The sequence below is a fragment of the Rhipicephalus microplus genome, chromosome 5 (assembly GCF_043290135.1).
Source record: "Rhipicephalus microplus isolate Deutch F79 chromosome 5, USDA_Rmic, whole genome shotgun sequence".
NCBI lineage: Eukaryota > Metazoa > Arthropoda > Arachnida > Ixodida > Ixodidae > Rhipicephalus > Rhipicephalus microplus.
The window spans coordinates 2,805,543-2,822,245 of NC_134704.1; the positions used below are offsets into that span (position 1 = coordinate 2,805,543).

At 51.6% G+C, this 16,703-nt stretch overlaps 1 protein-coding gene across 6 annotated transcripts in view; it reads right to left on the reverse strand.

Annotated features, from left to right (window-relative positions):
- LOC119174039 (E3 ubiquitin-protein ligase SHPRH) overlaps positions 1–16,703 on the reverse strand; it is a 394,742-nt gene that overhangs the window by 197,234 nt on the left and 180,805 nt on the right. For all 6 annotated transcript variants that reach the window (XM_075894712.1, XM_075894713.1, XM_075894715.1 and 3 more), the window contains one exon: positions 11,485–12,046. In XM_075894712.1, coding sequence (XP_075750827.1) covers positions 11,485–12,046 — 562 coding nt within the window. The remainder of the gene's footprint in view (positions 1–11,484; positions 12,047–16,703) is intronic.

Below are 16,703 nucleotides of genomic sequence, written 5' to 3' on the forward strand. Positions count from 1 at the left end.
CGTCCCCTTTAGGAATCACTGGACTGCAGCCTGCCTGGGGTGGCCTTGGGCACCTCGGCGGGCGTGTTTACTTGAGTGCTAGCTTCGGTAGCATACGCTAAGCCCACAGCGGTGCCTATTGCTTGAAGTGGTCGTACCACAACGAGCCGCACTTGCCGTAGGCCTACGCGTACGAGGTTTGCCCTAACACTCGCGACCAGGCCCAGTGGCCATCGTGAGAGTGCGCAGCATAGCCGCGAGGGACCTTTTCCCGACCGGTGTGTCAAAGCTCGCCATTGCCAGCTGCGACGTGCTCACGGTTTTCCACTTATTGTGAACGTCCGCGTGCGGGTGCCTTTGCTACCCGCGTCCCGGAAGCGGACGTTGTACTGTTGTTCGGGGTGCCGCCAGAGGCAATAAAGTGTTGTGTTTTTTCTTAGAACACTGTCTGTTTGCCGCGCCGCGCTAAACGCCTAATTAGTTGAGCGCGCGCGGAGCGGTGCGCTACACGCGAGTAAACGGAGTAGTGGCCCTGTGGCTCGCTAAGCGTGAACCCGCGGTGATCGTCCGCTGCAGTTAGTAGCGGGGGTCACCATACTGGCGCCCAACGCGGTATCAAAGGCTCATTAAGCCTTTGATTAGTCTTAGCCGAGTCAGCCCGCCTTTGCGAATCAGGCTCGCCGCATATACCCGCGTTATGTCTGCTCCGCGTGAGTTCTGTCCGCTGACGCTTTTAGCAGATACCGCTTTGCTCGAGAACAGGGCCAGTGCCCCCCCTTGAGCATCACAATCGCGCACCCTCACTTGTCACAAGCCCCAGTCGGGATGACACGAGGCGCTACGTATCAGCTCCCACTGGAGAGGTAGCGTGTTTTGGGTCCGGGGCCATAGCCCAACACGAACAGTGCACAAGGGCAAATTGGACTACTACTGCTCCATTTGGAATGCATGGCAGTTCCATGTCACAGGGCTCCGAAACGGCTCTCAGTGGAGCTTCCGGGGCGCAGATCGGCACCGCGGCCTCAGCCGTTGCCGAATTTTGCCCGCTGGCTGCTATGCAACCTTGCAGCCAAGCTCATTTCGAGCACGCGCCTGCACCGCTAGCCGCAAGCGGCCTAGCATTTTCACGTGAAGCTGGCCCAAGAGTCAGCTGTGAACAACAGGCGCTCTCCAAAGTCGCGACGGCCGGTATCCATTCTGAAACCGCGCCGCTTATCGAGCTCGCAGACAGTTCCCCATCGCTCGCCCTCGCCGCTAATGCACCAACAGCTTCCTTTGAAGCGGGCGCACAGACGCTGCTGAAATGCCGCCCAAATGATTCAGGCACTCACGGGGGCAGTCCAAACGCTTTCGGCCATTCCGAAACGCCCTCATCCTGCTGTCATGTTGGCCGTTCCGACCTACAGCGGGTATGGTGATCTGCAAAGTGCAAGAGATTACCTGGACTCCCTCACACGTTATCAGAGAGCCATGGGTCTAGACGACCAGGAAGTGCTCGGACGCGTCGTCCCGGCTGCACTGACTGACACGGCGGCCAGGTGGCATCGGCTTTCCGGCCACCGAGCAGCAACCCTCGATAAGTTTCGCGCGGCCTTCCTGCGCGAATTCTTACCCGCTGACTACGAGAGTAGGATGCGGCGGGAGCTCAAGCTCCACACACAAGCTCCTGATGAGTCGCTTCAGGAGTACGTACGCGCGATGGAAGACCTTTTTTCTATCGCTGAGCCCAGAGCCTCGAACGAGGAGCGCGTCGAACGGGTGATTAGGCAGGCACACCCGACCTTTTCGGCATACCTGCGCGGCAGTCGCTTCCGTGATTTGGAGGGATTGGCCGTCAAAGCAAAGCGCATCCAAGGCGACATTCTCGCCGCGCGTTCCTATCGCCCGCCACCGCCAGCCAGCGACACCCTCGAACCGCGCTGCGCGTGGGGAAGGGCCATGACCCTTCCTCAGCGGCAACAGCCCGCCGAAGCTGCCTTTGCGGCTACCGTTACAGGTGGGCGCGCGTGGGAGATAAGCGATCGAGCTTTAGATCCCTACACGTACGGGAGGCGTGCAGCCAGTGCTGCATCGCAACTCGACGTGCGCGAGCAGGGGCGAAATCCGACCCAGCGCATCACCGGTGATAACGGTCGTCAGAGCGGTTCCTCTGATCACGCGGCGAACCGACCCCGGCAGCTCGAAGCTGCTCCTTCTCGGGACAGGGACCGCGATGGAGTGCGCTGCTTCCGCTGCCGTCAACGAGGGCACATAGCGAGGGAGTGCTCCGCGTTTGTGCCTCCTGCGAGGCAGGGAAACGGGAGCGCGGGCCGTTTGTGAAGGCACGAGCGGCCGAACCCTTGCTTCTCCCCTCTGTGTATCGGGCAAGAAGTCTTTCTGGTGCGCACGCGCCGTTTATTTCGGTCACCATTGTCGGTCGCAAATTCTCGGCGTTGCTGGACACAGGCGGAAGCACTTCGTTGTTTGGCAAACAGGTGTTGTCCCACTTGAAGAAGCGCTCGGTGCGCTTGCGGGACAGCCGAACGACATTCACCCTCGCGAAAGGCGTGGCCCAGTCGGCGGGCGCCGTGAGGTTGACTGTCAGATGGGAAGGCCGAATGAGATGCGCGCGTTTCGTTCATCTTCCAGGGCTCAGTGTTCCTGTGATTCTCTGTCGAGACTTTCTCCTAAAAACCGGTATCGTAGTGGACATTGCGAATGGAGGCTATCGCGACGGACCTTTTTCCGAGCTAAAGCCGTTCATCAGCCCACCGGCGCTTTCTGTTGCCTGTGCAGTTGAAGCGTCAAAACCGTGTCACGTGCAAACTTCGGGGGCAGGCCCCTGCGCTATGCACTCGTCGGCTCAAAATCCCCATCGGGATCGAGCGGCACGACACGAAGAGGCTCCGCATCCTTTGATCTCCTGTGCGACTCAATTGAATGATACACAGAAGGCTCGTTTGTCGGCACTGTTGCGCGAATACGATGAGCTCTTCACCGATCAACCCAGCTGTACCGATTTGGTGAGCCATTCGATCGAAACTGGCGACGCGCTTCCTTTGAAGTGTAACCCCAGGCCCGTCAGCCAGGCCAAGAGGCAGGTAATTGACGGCTTGCTGGACGAGATGCTCTCATCTGTCATTGTTCGCCGTTCGTCCAGCGCCTGGGCGTCTCCAATAGTATTGGTGACTAAGAAAGATGGCAGTCATCGCCTGTGCGTAGACTACCGCCGTCTGAACGGAGTGACTCGTAAGGATTCCTATCCGCTCCCCACGATTAGCTCCATCGTAGGAAACCTCGGCACTGCGCGGTATTTTACCACATTAGATGCCTCCAAAGGTTACCAACAGGCACGGATGGATGAGCGTGACCGATGCAAGACCGCGTTCACGTCCCACAGAGGGTTATTTGAGTTCACTCGTATGCCCTTTGGTTTTTGCAATGCTCCTGCGACTTTTCAGAGACTCATGGACCGCGTCCTCGGGGAAGCAAAGTGGTCTTACTGCATGTGCTACCTCGACGACATCGTGATTTATTCACGAACCTTCGAAGAGCACATGGCCCACATTGCCGATGTGCTCGAGAGGGTGAGAGCTGCCGGGATGACGTTAAATCCCACAAAGGCTCAACTAGCGCAAACCCGAGTTCAGTTACTTGGCTTCACGCTGGGCGAAGGCTCCATTGAGCCAGATCGGGAGAAACTTCGAGCAATCCTCGATTTCCCCGCGCCCAAGGACGTACGCGGCCTGCGGCGCTTTCTCGGAATGGCCAATTTTTACCGGTCGTTCATTCCGTCCTGTGCCCGAGTGCAGGCGCCCTTGACCAAGCTCTTGGGTAAGTCAGCTGAGTGGCGATGGGGACCTGAGCAGCAAGAGGCGTTTTGCCGTCTGTCTAGCGCCATTGCGGAGACAGCGCAGCTCAAGCTCCCCGACCTGACCAGACCGTTTGTGGTCCAGACTGACGCAAGCGATCTGGGATTAGGAGCAGTTCTCCTACAGGAATACGATGGTGTGTTGCAGCCGCTGGCCTTTGCCAGCCGCTCATTGATACTCGCAGAAAGGAATTATTCCGTGACCGAGAGGGAGTGTCTCGCCATCGTGTTTGCACTACGGAAGTTTGATGCCTACCTTGATGGGACGAAATTTGTGGTGCAAACAGATCACAGCGCGCTTAGCTGGCTGATGCGGCTCTGTGAGCCTGCAGGCAGGCTAGCGCGCTGGGCTCTCCTAATACAGCATTACGACTTTTCAGTGCAGTATCGGAAGGGGAGCACTAACGTGGTAGCTGACGCGCTATCTCGTGCCCCAGTGTCGACCAGGAGTTTGGATCCCGGTGCGACAACCGCTGGCGATGCCTATGCGCAAGCAAGCGGCGCGGGCGAAACGGCGGCGGAGCCGCCGAGTGGAGAAAAGGGTGAGTGCGGCGACGAGCACACGCTTTCTACGGGCCAGGCAAGCAGCGCTCCGCGAAGCAGGCGAGAGGGGGAGCGAAAGGGAAGCGAACACATGACGCCAATGCGAGCGGAGCGATGGGAACGATAGCATGCTCCCCTTTGAGAGAATGGGAATCGCTTTCAGCAGACAAGAGTTACTAAAGGCCCAGCAAGATGATCCGTTTTGTCGCGAGTTGAGCGACGGTCTCAGGGAGACGGAGCGCCGAGACGCTGCTGGTAGTGCGGCGGGCGCAGGGGGACGGGAACCGGCGTGTGTCGCTGGGTCCCCCGATGATACATACTTGCTGGACCATGATGGACTCCTGCTGAAATACATAGCCACCGATGAGAAGTCAGTGGACCCGTTTAAGGTGGTTGTGCCCAAAAGTCTGAGAGGCGCACTGTTGCGAGCCTCTCACGACGAGCCCATTGCCGGTCACCTGAGTGGCTCTAAAGTTTTTGCGAAACTGAGCAAGGTTGTGACTTGGCTTGGCATGAAGCGTGACATTTTCTGCTATTGCCGTTCCTGCCACGTCTGTCAAACAGTGAAATCAAGGGGTGGCAAGCCGCCCGGCTTGATGAAACCGATTGTCAGTGAGCGTCCGTGGCAAGTAGCCACCTGCGATCTAATGGGGCTGTTCCCCAGGAGTAAGCAGGGGTTCATACATCTGATGGTAGTTGTTGATCATTTTTCCAAATGGGTGGAGCTGTTTCCGCTGCGGAAATTGACAGCGCGAGCGGTGCTAGAGAGGCTACAGGAAGTGTTTTGTCGGTTCGGCTTTCCGAAAAGATTGATCACGGACAATGCGTCGTATTTCACCGCTCGGGTGTTCGGTGATACGTGCCGTTCCCTACGAATAGATCACTGCACCACTTCGCCCTACCATCCCCAGTCCAATTTGACCGAGCGAACCAATCGTACGCTCAAACCGATGTTGGCGGCCTTTGCCGAAAGTCAAAGGGACTGGGCACACCATTTGAGTGAACTCGCGTTTGCAATCCGAACCTCCGAGAGTCGCTCTACTGGTTTCTCTCCCGCCTTCCTTAATTTCGGAAGGGAGTTGGCAAATCCGGTGACCAGTGTCATGCAATGCCAGCTCGGAGACGAGGAAGAACTGGCAGACTGTTCTGCTTACGCTTCCACACTTCGGGACAGGCTTTGTCGAGCTCTCAGTAGAGCGAGGCAAAGTTTGGCATCGGCCAGGGCCGAGCAAAAGGCCCAGCACGACCGAAAACGTCACCACCTTTCATTTAAGGTGGGTGACCTCGTCCTGAAGCGCAACCACGCTCTTAGCGACGCGAGCAAGGGTTTCTCAACTTTGCTCGCTCTAAAGTGGCTTGGTCCGTACCGAGTGAAAAAAGCTTGGACTCCACGCGTACTTGCTGAAAGCCCCGCTTTCGGGAAAACTCAGCCGTGCCCATATCGCAGACCTGAAAGCCTTTGCGTCGAGGTCTGACGAGCCTGCGCCAGCGCCCAGTGGCTCTTCGCGCAAGCAACGGTGCACACCCGGCGCGGCGGACCGCATTCGGACCACGCACCGGTATAATCTGAGGAAGCGGTCACCTTAGTGATTTCGCGCTGGACGGCGGGCTTATTTCCACAACCGAAGGCCCTCATTTTCACTTTCTAGTCTCAGTTAGCTAACTTCTTTACAGCCAGTGCTTGCAAAGAAGTCTGTTCCACCCAGTTACTGCTGCTGATTGTCATTTGAGTGTTGTTGTTTACTTGATGTTTTTTTTTTTTCGTGTTTTCTTTTTTTCTTCTCGCTGGAGGAGGGGATTGTGAATTGGTGCTTTAGCGTGGGGAGAGGGACAAATGACACTCTGCGCTTCCCTTGCGGTGCGCGTTTGGAGAGACCCGACCATCGGAGGTGTGTGTGCGTGTGTGTGTGCGTGTGGCGACAACTTAGGAAGTCACCGACCCCTACACCACTTTGGACTCTGGAGGTGTTCGGAGACCTGCAAGAGGCTCCTCCACGAGGCCAGCTGTCGCAGACGCTGTGCAGGACTCGACCGACGCCGCAGGACGCCTCGCAGCTAATGGATTTGGCGACCATTATTCCAGCAGAAGGGCCGGCTGCCGCAGCGAGGTCCATCCGAACCTCCACCGAGGCGGCCTTCGTTGGACTCGCAGGGCTGTCGTCAACATCGACAAGACGAAGGTGAGCCCGTTCCTCGCATGAAGGCCTCAACCAGAACCCTCCCCTCGAACTCTCGAATCCACGCAGTCACCCAAGTCAAATATTACGTGACGCTGCCCCTCCGAGCCGTGAACGCGGTCTTGCGTGAGCATCATGAACTCCCGTTACGCCTCTTCCGCGAAGCCATTGTATTTCTCAAGTGTATTCTTGTGCTGTTTTATTTTTTTCTTCAGCAGCAGTTGCAGAGCGAGGCTGAGGCTAGCCGTTGCCCATTGCATGATGCCTTTGCATGCATGGGCGACGACCGGTTGCCTTTGCAGACCGGTATATAGGGTGAATTAAGGAGAGGAGGATGTGGGGATCTGAGGCGCGCCTGCGACCATTTCGCGGGCATTCCGCCACACGGCCACACCCTTTTGCTTTCCTGCTCTGTTAACACCACGTGGCGATAGATGGCGCCACGTGCGGGCACGGCACGCGGTACGCTCGCGCCGAGGGAGCGCTCTCTTCTCAGTGGTCGGCGCCGGGTAAGCACGTGTTTTCCTTCGTCCGCGTCCCCTTTGGGAATCGCTGTACTGTAACCTGCCTGGGGAGGCCTTGGGCACCTCGGCAGGCGTGTTTACTTGAGTGGTAGCTTCGGTAGCGTACACTAAGCCCACAGCGGTGCCTAGTGCTTGAAGTGGTTGTACCACAACGAGCCGCACTTGCCGTAGGCCTACGCGTACGAGGTTTGCCCTAACACTCGCGACCAGGCCTAGTGGCCATCGTGAGAGTGCGCAGCATAGCCGCGAGGGACCTTTTCCCGGCCGGCGTGTCAAAGCTCGCCATTGCCAGCTGTGACGTGCTCGCGGTTTTCCCCTTATTGTGAACGTCCGCGAGCGGGTGCCTTTTCTACCCGCGTCCCGGGAGCGGAAGTTGTACTGTTGTTCGGGGTGCCGCCAGAGGCAATAAAGTGTTGTGTTTTTGCTTAGAACACTGTCTGTTTGCCGCGCCGCGCTAAACGCCTTATTAGTTGAGCGCGCGTGGAGCGGTGCGCTACACGCGAGTAAACGGAGTAGCGGCCCTGTGGCTCACTAAGCGTGAACCCGCGGTGATCGTCCGCTGCAGTTAGTAGCAGGGTCACCATAATGTCAAGCCAAAAGAAGCGACGTCGAACCTGGTTATAAGTTCTTGAGACTCAGAAGTGACCAGCCGTTGGAATATCACGCAACAGCTCGAGGAAAGTCGGACGCATATGTTGGGGTATGAGCAGCAGCAGCTCAAATCCATCAAGATGCATGCTGTAGCGATATAATACACCGTCTCGGAGCAGGAACACAAGGAGAGACAGAGAGCTATGGGACCACTTAGCTGAAGGATGATATCTCACAAGTGAGGATCACGACAGTGCTCATCTCTGATGTTGTTGAGGAAAGCACAAACAGGCAAGTAGACTCGCCGCTCTATGAAACGGCCGGAGGATCGACTGAACGACGCAACAAGCAGTCAGCATTTTCGTGGCAATGGCCCGATTTGTTGACAACTGTGTACCAATATTTTTGCAACCGTAAAGCCCACTGGCCAAAATAACCACTAGGATCTTTTAAGGATGACAGCCAGCACGAGGCATGATGGTCATTGACAACTGTGAATGGCCGTTCATACAAATATAGCCGAAATTTGCCCACTGCCCCAACGAGCACGGGGCATTTGCGTTCGGTGATTAATTTCATTCTGCTGGCGATAAAAAACTGCTAGCATATGCAACGATGCGCTTTCAGCCATGCTGTCTTTGTGCCAAAACTGCTCTGATTTCGTGGCCACTTGTGTCCGTGTGCACTTCGGCTGGAGCAAACATATCAAAGTGGCTGAGAATTGGTGGAATTGTAAGTCTGGTGGACAGTTAAGCGAATGCTCTAGCTTGTTCAGGTCTCCACACAAATTTCACATCTTTCTTCAGTAGTTCCATTAGTGGGCACACGACGTCAGTGAAATTCTTCACAAATATCTGAAAGTAGGAGCAGAGGCCCAAAAAGTTTCGAACATCTTTTGTGGAGGTCGGCAAAGGGAAATCTTTGACTGCATGGATTTTCTCAGGGTCGGGACGAACATCAGAAGAATCAACAAGGCGACCGAGGACAGTGATTTGGTGGCAGCCGAAGTGACATTTCAATGAGTTTAGCTGAAGCCCTGCCTTGCGGAAAACGAAAAGGATGGTCGAGAGGTGCTCGAAGTGGTTTTCGAAAGTCGGCGAGAAGACAATAACGTCATCAAGGTCACACAAGCAGATTCACCATTTAAAACTGTTAAGGAGCGCGTGCATCATTCGTATGAGGTATTGCATAATTCGAATGGCATTACTTTAAACTGATAGAGTCCGTCGAGAGTTATAAACGTATTTTCATAGCCCATGTCATCAACTGCTATCTGCTTGTAGCCGGAACGAAGGTCGATGAAAGAAAAATAATTTGCTCCACTAAGGCTGTCAAGGGGGTCATCCATCCTTGGCAGGGGATACATGTTTTTTTTTGTTACTTTGTTAACATTACGGTAGTCGACACAGAACACCAGTCGTTATCTTTCTTTCTCAAAAGGACAACAGGTGAAGTCAAGGCCTTAAAGAAGGCTCAATGATGTTCTGAGCAAGCATCTTGTCGACTTCTTTCTGGATCACGTGGCGTTTGGTGGAGGATATTTGATATGGCCGCCGTGGTACTGGATTTGCATTGCTGGTATTGATCTGATGCTTCACGACGGTCGTTTGGCCTAGTGATTGGTCGTAGAGATCAAAGATGTCTTGATGATGCAAGAAGGCCACGAAGCGTGTTCACATGCTCGACCGGGAGATCAGAGGCGATCGTTTTCATCACACCTTCTGGTAGAATGCCTGGCTCAAGACTGGATGGTGATTGTGTATCCTCTGTTAAAGCGGAAATGTGGTAGTGGCTGGCCGGAGCATGGGTTGCAAGGCCACTCCAGCTTGGGCCATGTGGCCTGCAGTATTTCTGTAAATAAAAAAATATTTCATGGGACAGTACTTGTGAGCTAAGTTCAAAGTTCACAATAGGGAGACGTGCCACATTGTCCTTCATTGTGATAGTAGTGTGCGGAAACGTTACATTGAGCGAACAGAGGACGGTAGCCGTAGGTGACTGGACATAATTTCCATCGGCCATAGGCTGATCGGAAGAGACGTTCATATACATCACAGCTAGACAGAATAGTCAAATGCAGTCGGTAACGCAGGAGCAGGAGAGTCAACAGCGTGTGGTAGGGCAAGCTAGCAACACCAGCAAAACAGTCAATTAGGGTGGAATGCTTCGACATAAAATGTAATCCCAGAATGATTTCATGTAGGCAGTGGTTCAGGACATAAAACAGAACGGAAGTATGACATCGAGCAACAGTGACGCGGGCGACACAGATCCTAGTGACAGCTGATGTTGCTCCATCAGCTCCTTGGAGTACAGTGATATGAGTAGGAATGAGAACTTTCTTTAGCCGAACACGAAGGCTGGAGTTCATTATTGATATGTGAGCGACGGTGTCAATGGGTGCTATAGCAGATGTGCCATCTACATTTATGTTAATCAAGTTCTTGTGTCCGGGTAGCATGCGTAGAGAAATTTCGGGTCAGGTCGTCAAGGCAAACTCACCTGTAGGTGCTCTCGAAACGTAAAGGCTCTCTACAGGGCTTGTCCTAAACACACCAGTAGCGAAGCGAATGTCTAAGTGGTGCATGGGGTCGAGCATCTTAAAGGCGCTTGGTGTTGTAGACTGATACACTATGGACCTGTAATCTGTACGTGAGCGTGTGGATTTTCGTACAAATACATAAGGCATTTTTGCCACTACCCCATGCGGGGCTCGAGTGCAAATCGAACTCAGGCCATCTGCGTAGCATGTAGGTCTCCCACCACGGAGCCACTATATTGCTTGAAACTTTTGAGACATGCACAGAGAACCGAAGAAAAGCTAGCAATTGAGAAGGCGATGTACCTGGGGTCTGATTACGCTACCGCATTCTACTCTTGATAGCGAAGCTCAAGTGTACTCCAAGTTTTTTTGCTTACATGGTGTTGGAGTGCCATCACTGGCAGAAGTAAAGCAACAAGAAAAGAGAAGCAGTACCGTCATGCGGTACCATATCTGCATGCCGTACTTCTGTAACTTGCTAAAGGACTCTAGAAAGATTCAGCGGTGTGCACGTGTAACATTTACATGTACCCCCACATTAGGAAAGCCAGATCCTCTTTCTCGCCACTGTCTTTGCATTCTGCGTCATTTTCAAATGCTCATACGAAGGAACAATAATCTATGCCATGCTTTATTGATATTGGCTGCACTGATCATGACACACAAATTTGCAACTCGCGGTTGGCATGTAGTTAGGTGGGGTTTGCAACATGCACCAAATGTATTGATGACAGCCGAGGCCTGCATTGACAGGCAATTTGAACATTTGAACAGATCAAAAGAGCATGAACTTGTTTTCCTGAATGATTTCATGGTTGCTTAAAAGTCAGAAAAATCAAGATGTATTCATCTTCCACTAGTCTAAATACTTCAAATAGTCAAATTACAGTCAAATAGCAAACACTATTAAAAATATTTGAAAGTTCAAATATTCGCTCATCTCTAGTTTATACCCGACAACTGTCCCTGAAGAACAGTGCCTGCATTTTATAGCTAAGCAAGGTTGATAAACAAGTGAAATTTTGCCAATAGACTACAAGGCCGGTGAAAAACAAGAGACAATTAGACAATGGTTTTACTGCACTGCATCATCAAGTACTTCAGCTATTTTAGAGCATACGTAACAGTTATTCAGATGGTGTTTCTACCTTGTTTGCTGAGCTAGCCTTAAACTGTAGACATCTACGATGTGAGAGGCAATTTGAGGCGGTCTTGCTTATTTAGCCACGACAGTAAAGTACTTTTAGCTTTGCTACACACAAGATATAATGCACTTACTGGTCACTGATGACTGAAGACTTGAGATGCGACTTTTTTGATTCCAGGTCATCTTTAACCTTCCTAATGAACCATTCGTCTTTACCGCTTTCAACACTTGCACTCAAGAGGGCGTTCCACCATGGCTGGCTTCTGGGCAGTGAAAACTTGTTGATTGTTTCTTTAACTGCATCGGTTGTCTGCACGAGCTGCTTCTTGGCAGAGCCAATGGTGCTCAGGTAGCCATTCAAGTACGACTCTCGTAGCTTAGCTGCCTCCTCATGCAGTTTGTCATCACTGGGAGCCTGTGGAATGTAGGAAGCCCTGTGGTGGGATGAGTCGGTTGTTTTCTCTGTTGAGGCTTGAGTGGAACTTATGTTGAGGGCACCCTCCTCCACATCAGCATCTTGGGAACAGCTTGTGGCATTTCGCAGCAGCTGGGCCAGGTTGTGCAGGGCATGCAGCTGCTGCAACCGGTCTGTCTTGATGTTCCTGCTGTGGTCCTTGACCGACCAGAGCACTTCCCGGTACATGTCAGCCGCCTCCCTCCTTTCGTCCCTGATGATGTGGATGCCGGCTATGCCTGCATGTAACCCACCAGTTCATTGCACAAAGCTCGAAGTAGGCCATTCTTCCGTAGCATCAACTGCAGAAAACAAACGTAAAAGTAAAAGTACGACACTTTTGACAAAAACTTCACTCAAATACTTTGTGGTAGTCGAATGAAGCTCTTTTTAGGGCGAGATGTAATGTACCATAGAGCCGGAAAATTCAGACTTTCCAGAAATTTAGTGACAAACAAACATTTTGGTGGGCTTCAAGAAGGCATATGCAAACTAAGCTAGAAAGAAGATGAAAGGCATTGTGCGGAGGCCACAAATGGTGCAAGAGCATTGACGAACCAACAGTTGTAATTATGTTCGGGTGCAGGAGCTCCCTAATCTACAGATCCTAAAGCAGTGGCGAATCGCTTTGGCCACTGTTGTCTAGAATATAACCAAGAATTATTTGAACACTGTAGAGCTCTTATTGATGAGGCATTAGCAACGAGCCCTATCTACACTTTTCTTTAGAGTGGGTCTTACCCTGATCTGTTCAGAAAGTCTCACCAAATAATTAGCTAGCCTCATTAGACAATATCAGTTGATTCCCACAATACCATCATAGATGGTACAGCAATGCTATCTGCCTTACGTACTTTAATACCCATGCCATACAGGCGCAAGAAGTGACACTCTGAAATTTTTAGTCGGCCAAGCTGCCACACGTCTAAATTTAAGGTGTTTCACTTGATGCTGTCAATAGCAGTGACTTTTGAAATGGGTAGCTTTAGGATATCTATAAAATATAAACATGCATTTTAAGAACTATACTCCGCATTCATGAAAACTAAAATGTAGACGTCAGCATATTATGGTGCCATTAGCTTGAGTTTGTCCTTCCCGACAACCAACCACAACAACACTGCAATTAACTGCAGCAGCTTCGGTCATTTCATACTGAATCCAAAACCTACAATCTTACATGACCCCTATGAAGTCAAAGCTGTTGCAATTCTAAAGTGGATTTCGCTATAGTGCAACTGAGAAATGTGAATCCATGTGTTGAATTCATATATAAAATATTTTGAGATAATAGATACAGTCGAACTTCGCTACAACGAATGCCGCTTCAACAAAAAAAATCACTGTTCCCCGTTGGCAGTCCATAGGAGTCAATGCATAAATGATGTTGCCACAGCGAACACTTTTCCTTCTGCCGTCCCACTTCAACGAAATTTCATGATGCAATTCCACGCTTAGATATTTATTGCTATACAGTAAACACAGTCTTTAACATATTGATGCATTTACAGAGCTTGAAGATACATTGACTAAGTCTAAAACATGCATAGGCACCACCAAAAACCACTGCCCTTCAGCAAGCATGGGCATCACCATTGCTCGATAGCAAGGGCAATGAGACTGCCCTCTTTTTGCCACTGGCTTGCTTTTGAGCTGCAGAAAATCCGAAGCTGAAGCTCAGTTGCTTAGTTCATGGTTTTCTTTCACGGAGCTGTGCGGAACGTTGCCTTTTTAGATGTCAAAGCGTATCATTTCGTTCGCTCTTGGCCAATGTGGTAACTAATCAGAGCACCTGTCGTCCCCATTATCAATAAAATTAGATAGCCGCGAGGGGTGGATGTAAGACTGGCGTAGAATAAGGCAAAAAGCTCCGCTCCAAGATTGCCTTACCTCCACCTCGGTGTTGTCGGATACAATTCGACGACGGAAAGCTGCTGGTGTTAACGTGCTAATGCAGCTGTTTGATTCGTTCACCAAAGTGGTTAGAGGCCTTGTTTCAGTGTGCGCTTTTCCCTATGGCCTCGCTATGCATGAATGAAAATCGCGTCGTGACGCTGCTGAAAAAAAAATAGGAAGCAGCGGACACTTTTTGAATTTTGAGAATAAACGTTGCTTTGTTTTGCTAGCTCAGATCAGCTATATTTTTTCGGTTTCAATACAACGAAATTTTTCCTTAAACGAAATTTTTTCCGCACCCCGTTTTGGTATTGTGGCGTGGTGAGCCACTATCACGGAAGAGAGGAACTCGTACACATGACTGCCGCCATGGGCTACCGACGACTGCCGGTGTTTATTGTACGGTGGACTTATATACACGACAAACAGGTACATAGATCACAGCGCCATCTCTGGTGGCGTCGCAGAACCAATACGAATACACAACATATTCTCTCTCTTATTTTTTTTTTTAGTTGATTAGTAATTGTTAGTACGTGTTAGTGGAGAGGCATTTCATCTATATACAATAAGCATGGAATACGTATTTACACAACTGTACACTCGAAATGCCAAAAACTTTACACCAAAATATACACTCAATTGCAGCAAGCACATGCGTTCATGTCACTGGATCCACTCTAAACGTAATCCATAAATCTTTGAGGCAGTCGTCTTGTCCTCGCGGGTAGCTCCCGACGAGAAGGCGGTTGTGGAGAGGGTGGAGAAGAGACAGCCTGTTGTGTCTCTTGCGATGCTACACAAGGGCTGCACAGAACACTAGGCACTGCACTGAGGGGGGTACCGAGTGGCACTGCTGATCGCCCACTGTCACAAGGCACAGGTGACGGGCTTGAAGGCTGTGCTGGGTGAGCGTGAACATCTGGCGTTTGCATGACTGGGTGAGGCTGGGCGGCCTGTGCAGGAACCTTGCTCAACTTGGAGGAGTTCCATGTTCGCCCATCGTCTAGGCAGAAAGAGGCTGGCCCTCGTTGTTCCACCACCTTCCGAGAACGACTGAACGAGAGGTCTCCTTTAAAAGAGACTGCCGGCTTCTTCACACGGACCATGTCTCCAACTGCTATATTTGGTTTCTTGGCTGCACGGCGGAAGTCTGTGTACATCTTGCTGTATTTTTGCTTCTGGGCGACTCTCTTCCGAAGCTGGCCAAGTTCTTTGGCAGGGTCTGAGAAGAATGATGGGGATGGGTGCCCAATGATGTCCAGTCGTGTTCGGGGCAGTCGTCCATGTAGGAGCAAGGCTGGTGCTACTCCCGTGGTTGCGTGAGGTGTGCACAGGTAAACACCCAAGTACTCCAGTGCCGCTTGTCGAAGAGGGCCATGTTCTAACGCAGCAACCTGTACAAAGTCCTTAAAAAGACGATTAAATCTTTCGACAAGTCCGTTGGCTTGAGGGTAATACACCGAAGAATGTGTCAGTCGGATACCACGCTCATCCAAGAATTACGAAAATTCTTGTGAAGAAAATTGGGGCCCGTTGTCAGTGACTATCTCGTCAGGGTATCCCTCTCGAGAAAAAATTGACAGCAAGAAGTTGGTGATCGTTCTTGTAGATACCTCGTTAGAGAATTGTACTTCGGGCCACTTAGAAAAATAGTCAACCAGTGTAATGGCGAACCTACAATCTTGAGGAGCTCTTTCCAGAGGGCCAACAATGTCTATGGCGACTTTTTGCCAAGGGCGCTCTGGAAATGGAACAGGTTGCAGTGGAGCAGGTGCCGTTTTCGCACTCTTGTCGGCCTTCTGACAGACGCTGCAGTTTTGTATTGCGACTTCTGTTTGCCGGTCCATACCCGGCCACCAAAACCGTTCTCGAAGTCGCGCTTTCGTCCTGACGATGCCGGGATGAGCTTCATGCGCTGTGGAGATTACCTGATGCGCAAGGAAATGTGGAACTACAAGTCGCTCCCCACGAAGAAGTAAGTTGTTTACCACTGACAACTCGTTGCGTAGCATGAAGCACGGCAGCAGATGGCTTGGGACGAGCTTGTGCGGAGGCCATGACGAAGTAACGTATTCCTTGACTTTTGCCAGAGTGGCGTCGTCACTGGTGGACTGCTCGAACTGGTCCTTAGCAATGCACAGCGGCTCGACTAGGAACACAACTTCTGTAGAGTCGTCTTTAGGTTGGGGTGTGCATTCCGGCTTACCTTCCGCTGGAAGACGTGACAGCGGGTCTGCTACCTTGTTCTCCGAGCCCTTGCGGTATTCGACGGTGTAGTTGTAGCGTAGAAGTCGCTCAGCCCACCTTGCAATGCGAAAGGGACGTCGCCCTGTTCCCTTGTTAGACAGCAATGCTACCAATGCCTGGTGATCCGTCTGAAGAGTGAAAGGCCGTCCCCACAAATAAACATGCCACTTTTCGCATGCCCACACGCAAGCCAATGCTTCACGCTCGCTGGCGGAGTACTTCCTTTCTGCATTAGTTAGAGTGCGCGAAGCAAACGCAATGGTCAGGGTTTTCTGACCGTCCACTTGCTGCAAAACGGCACCTAGCCCGTATGCAGAAGCATCAGTTGCGACAGTCACTGGAAGAGCTGGGTCAAACATGTGCAACACCTTGTGGGAGGCCAGAAGAGTCTTCACTCTCTCAAAACTTGCTTGGGCGGCTGTGTCCCACTCAAAAGGTATGTCTTTGCGTAGCAGTTGACGCATAGGCTCGACTTCCTCGGCTAGCCTAGGAATGAACTTTGCGTAGTATTCGACAAGTCTTAAGAATGAACGGAGTGTGCCGGGTTCTGCTGGTGTGGGGGCATGGACGATTGCATCGACTTTGGCTTGAAGGTGTGCTATGCCTTCCGCCCTGACACGATGTCCAAGGAAAGAGAGTTCTGTTGCATTGAAAACATATTTTTCATTAAGTTTCAGACCTGCTTTCGCAGTGCGATGCAGAACTTCTTCCAGGTTTTTCGCATGTTCTTTCTCAGTCTTCCCGAAGACG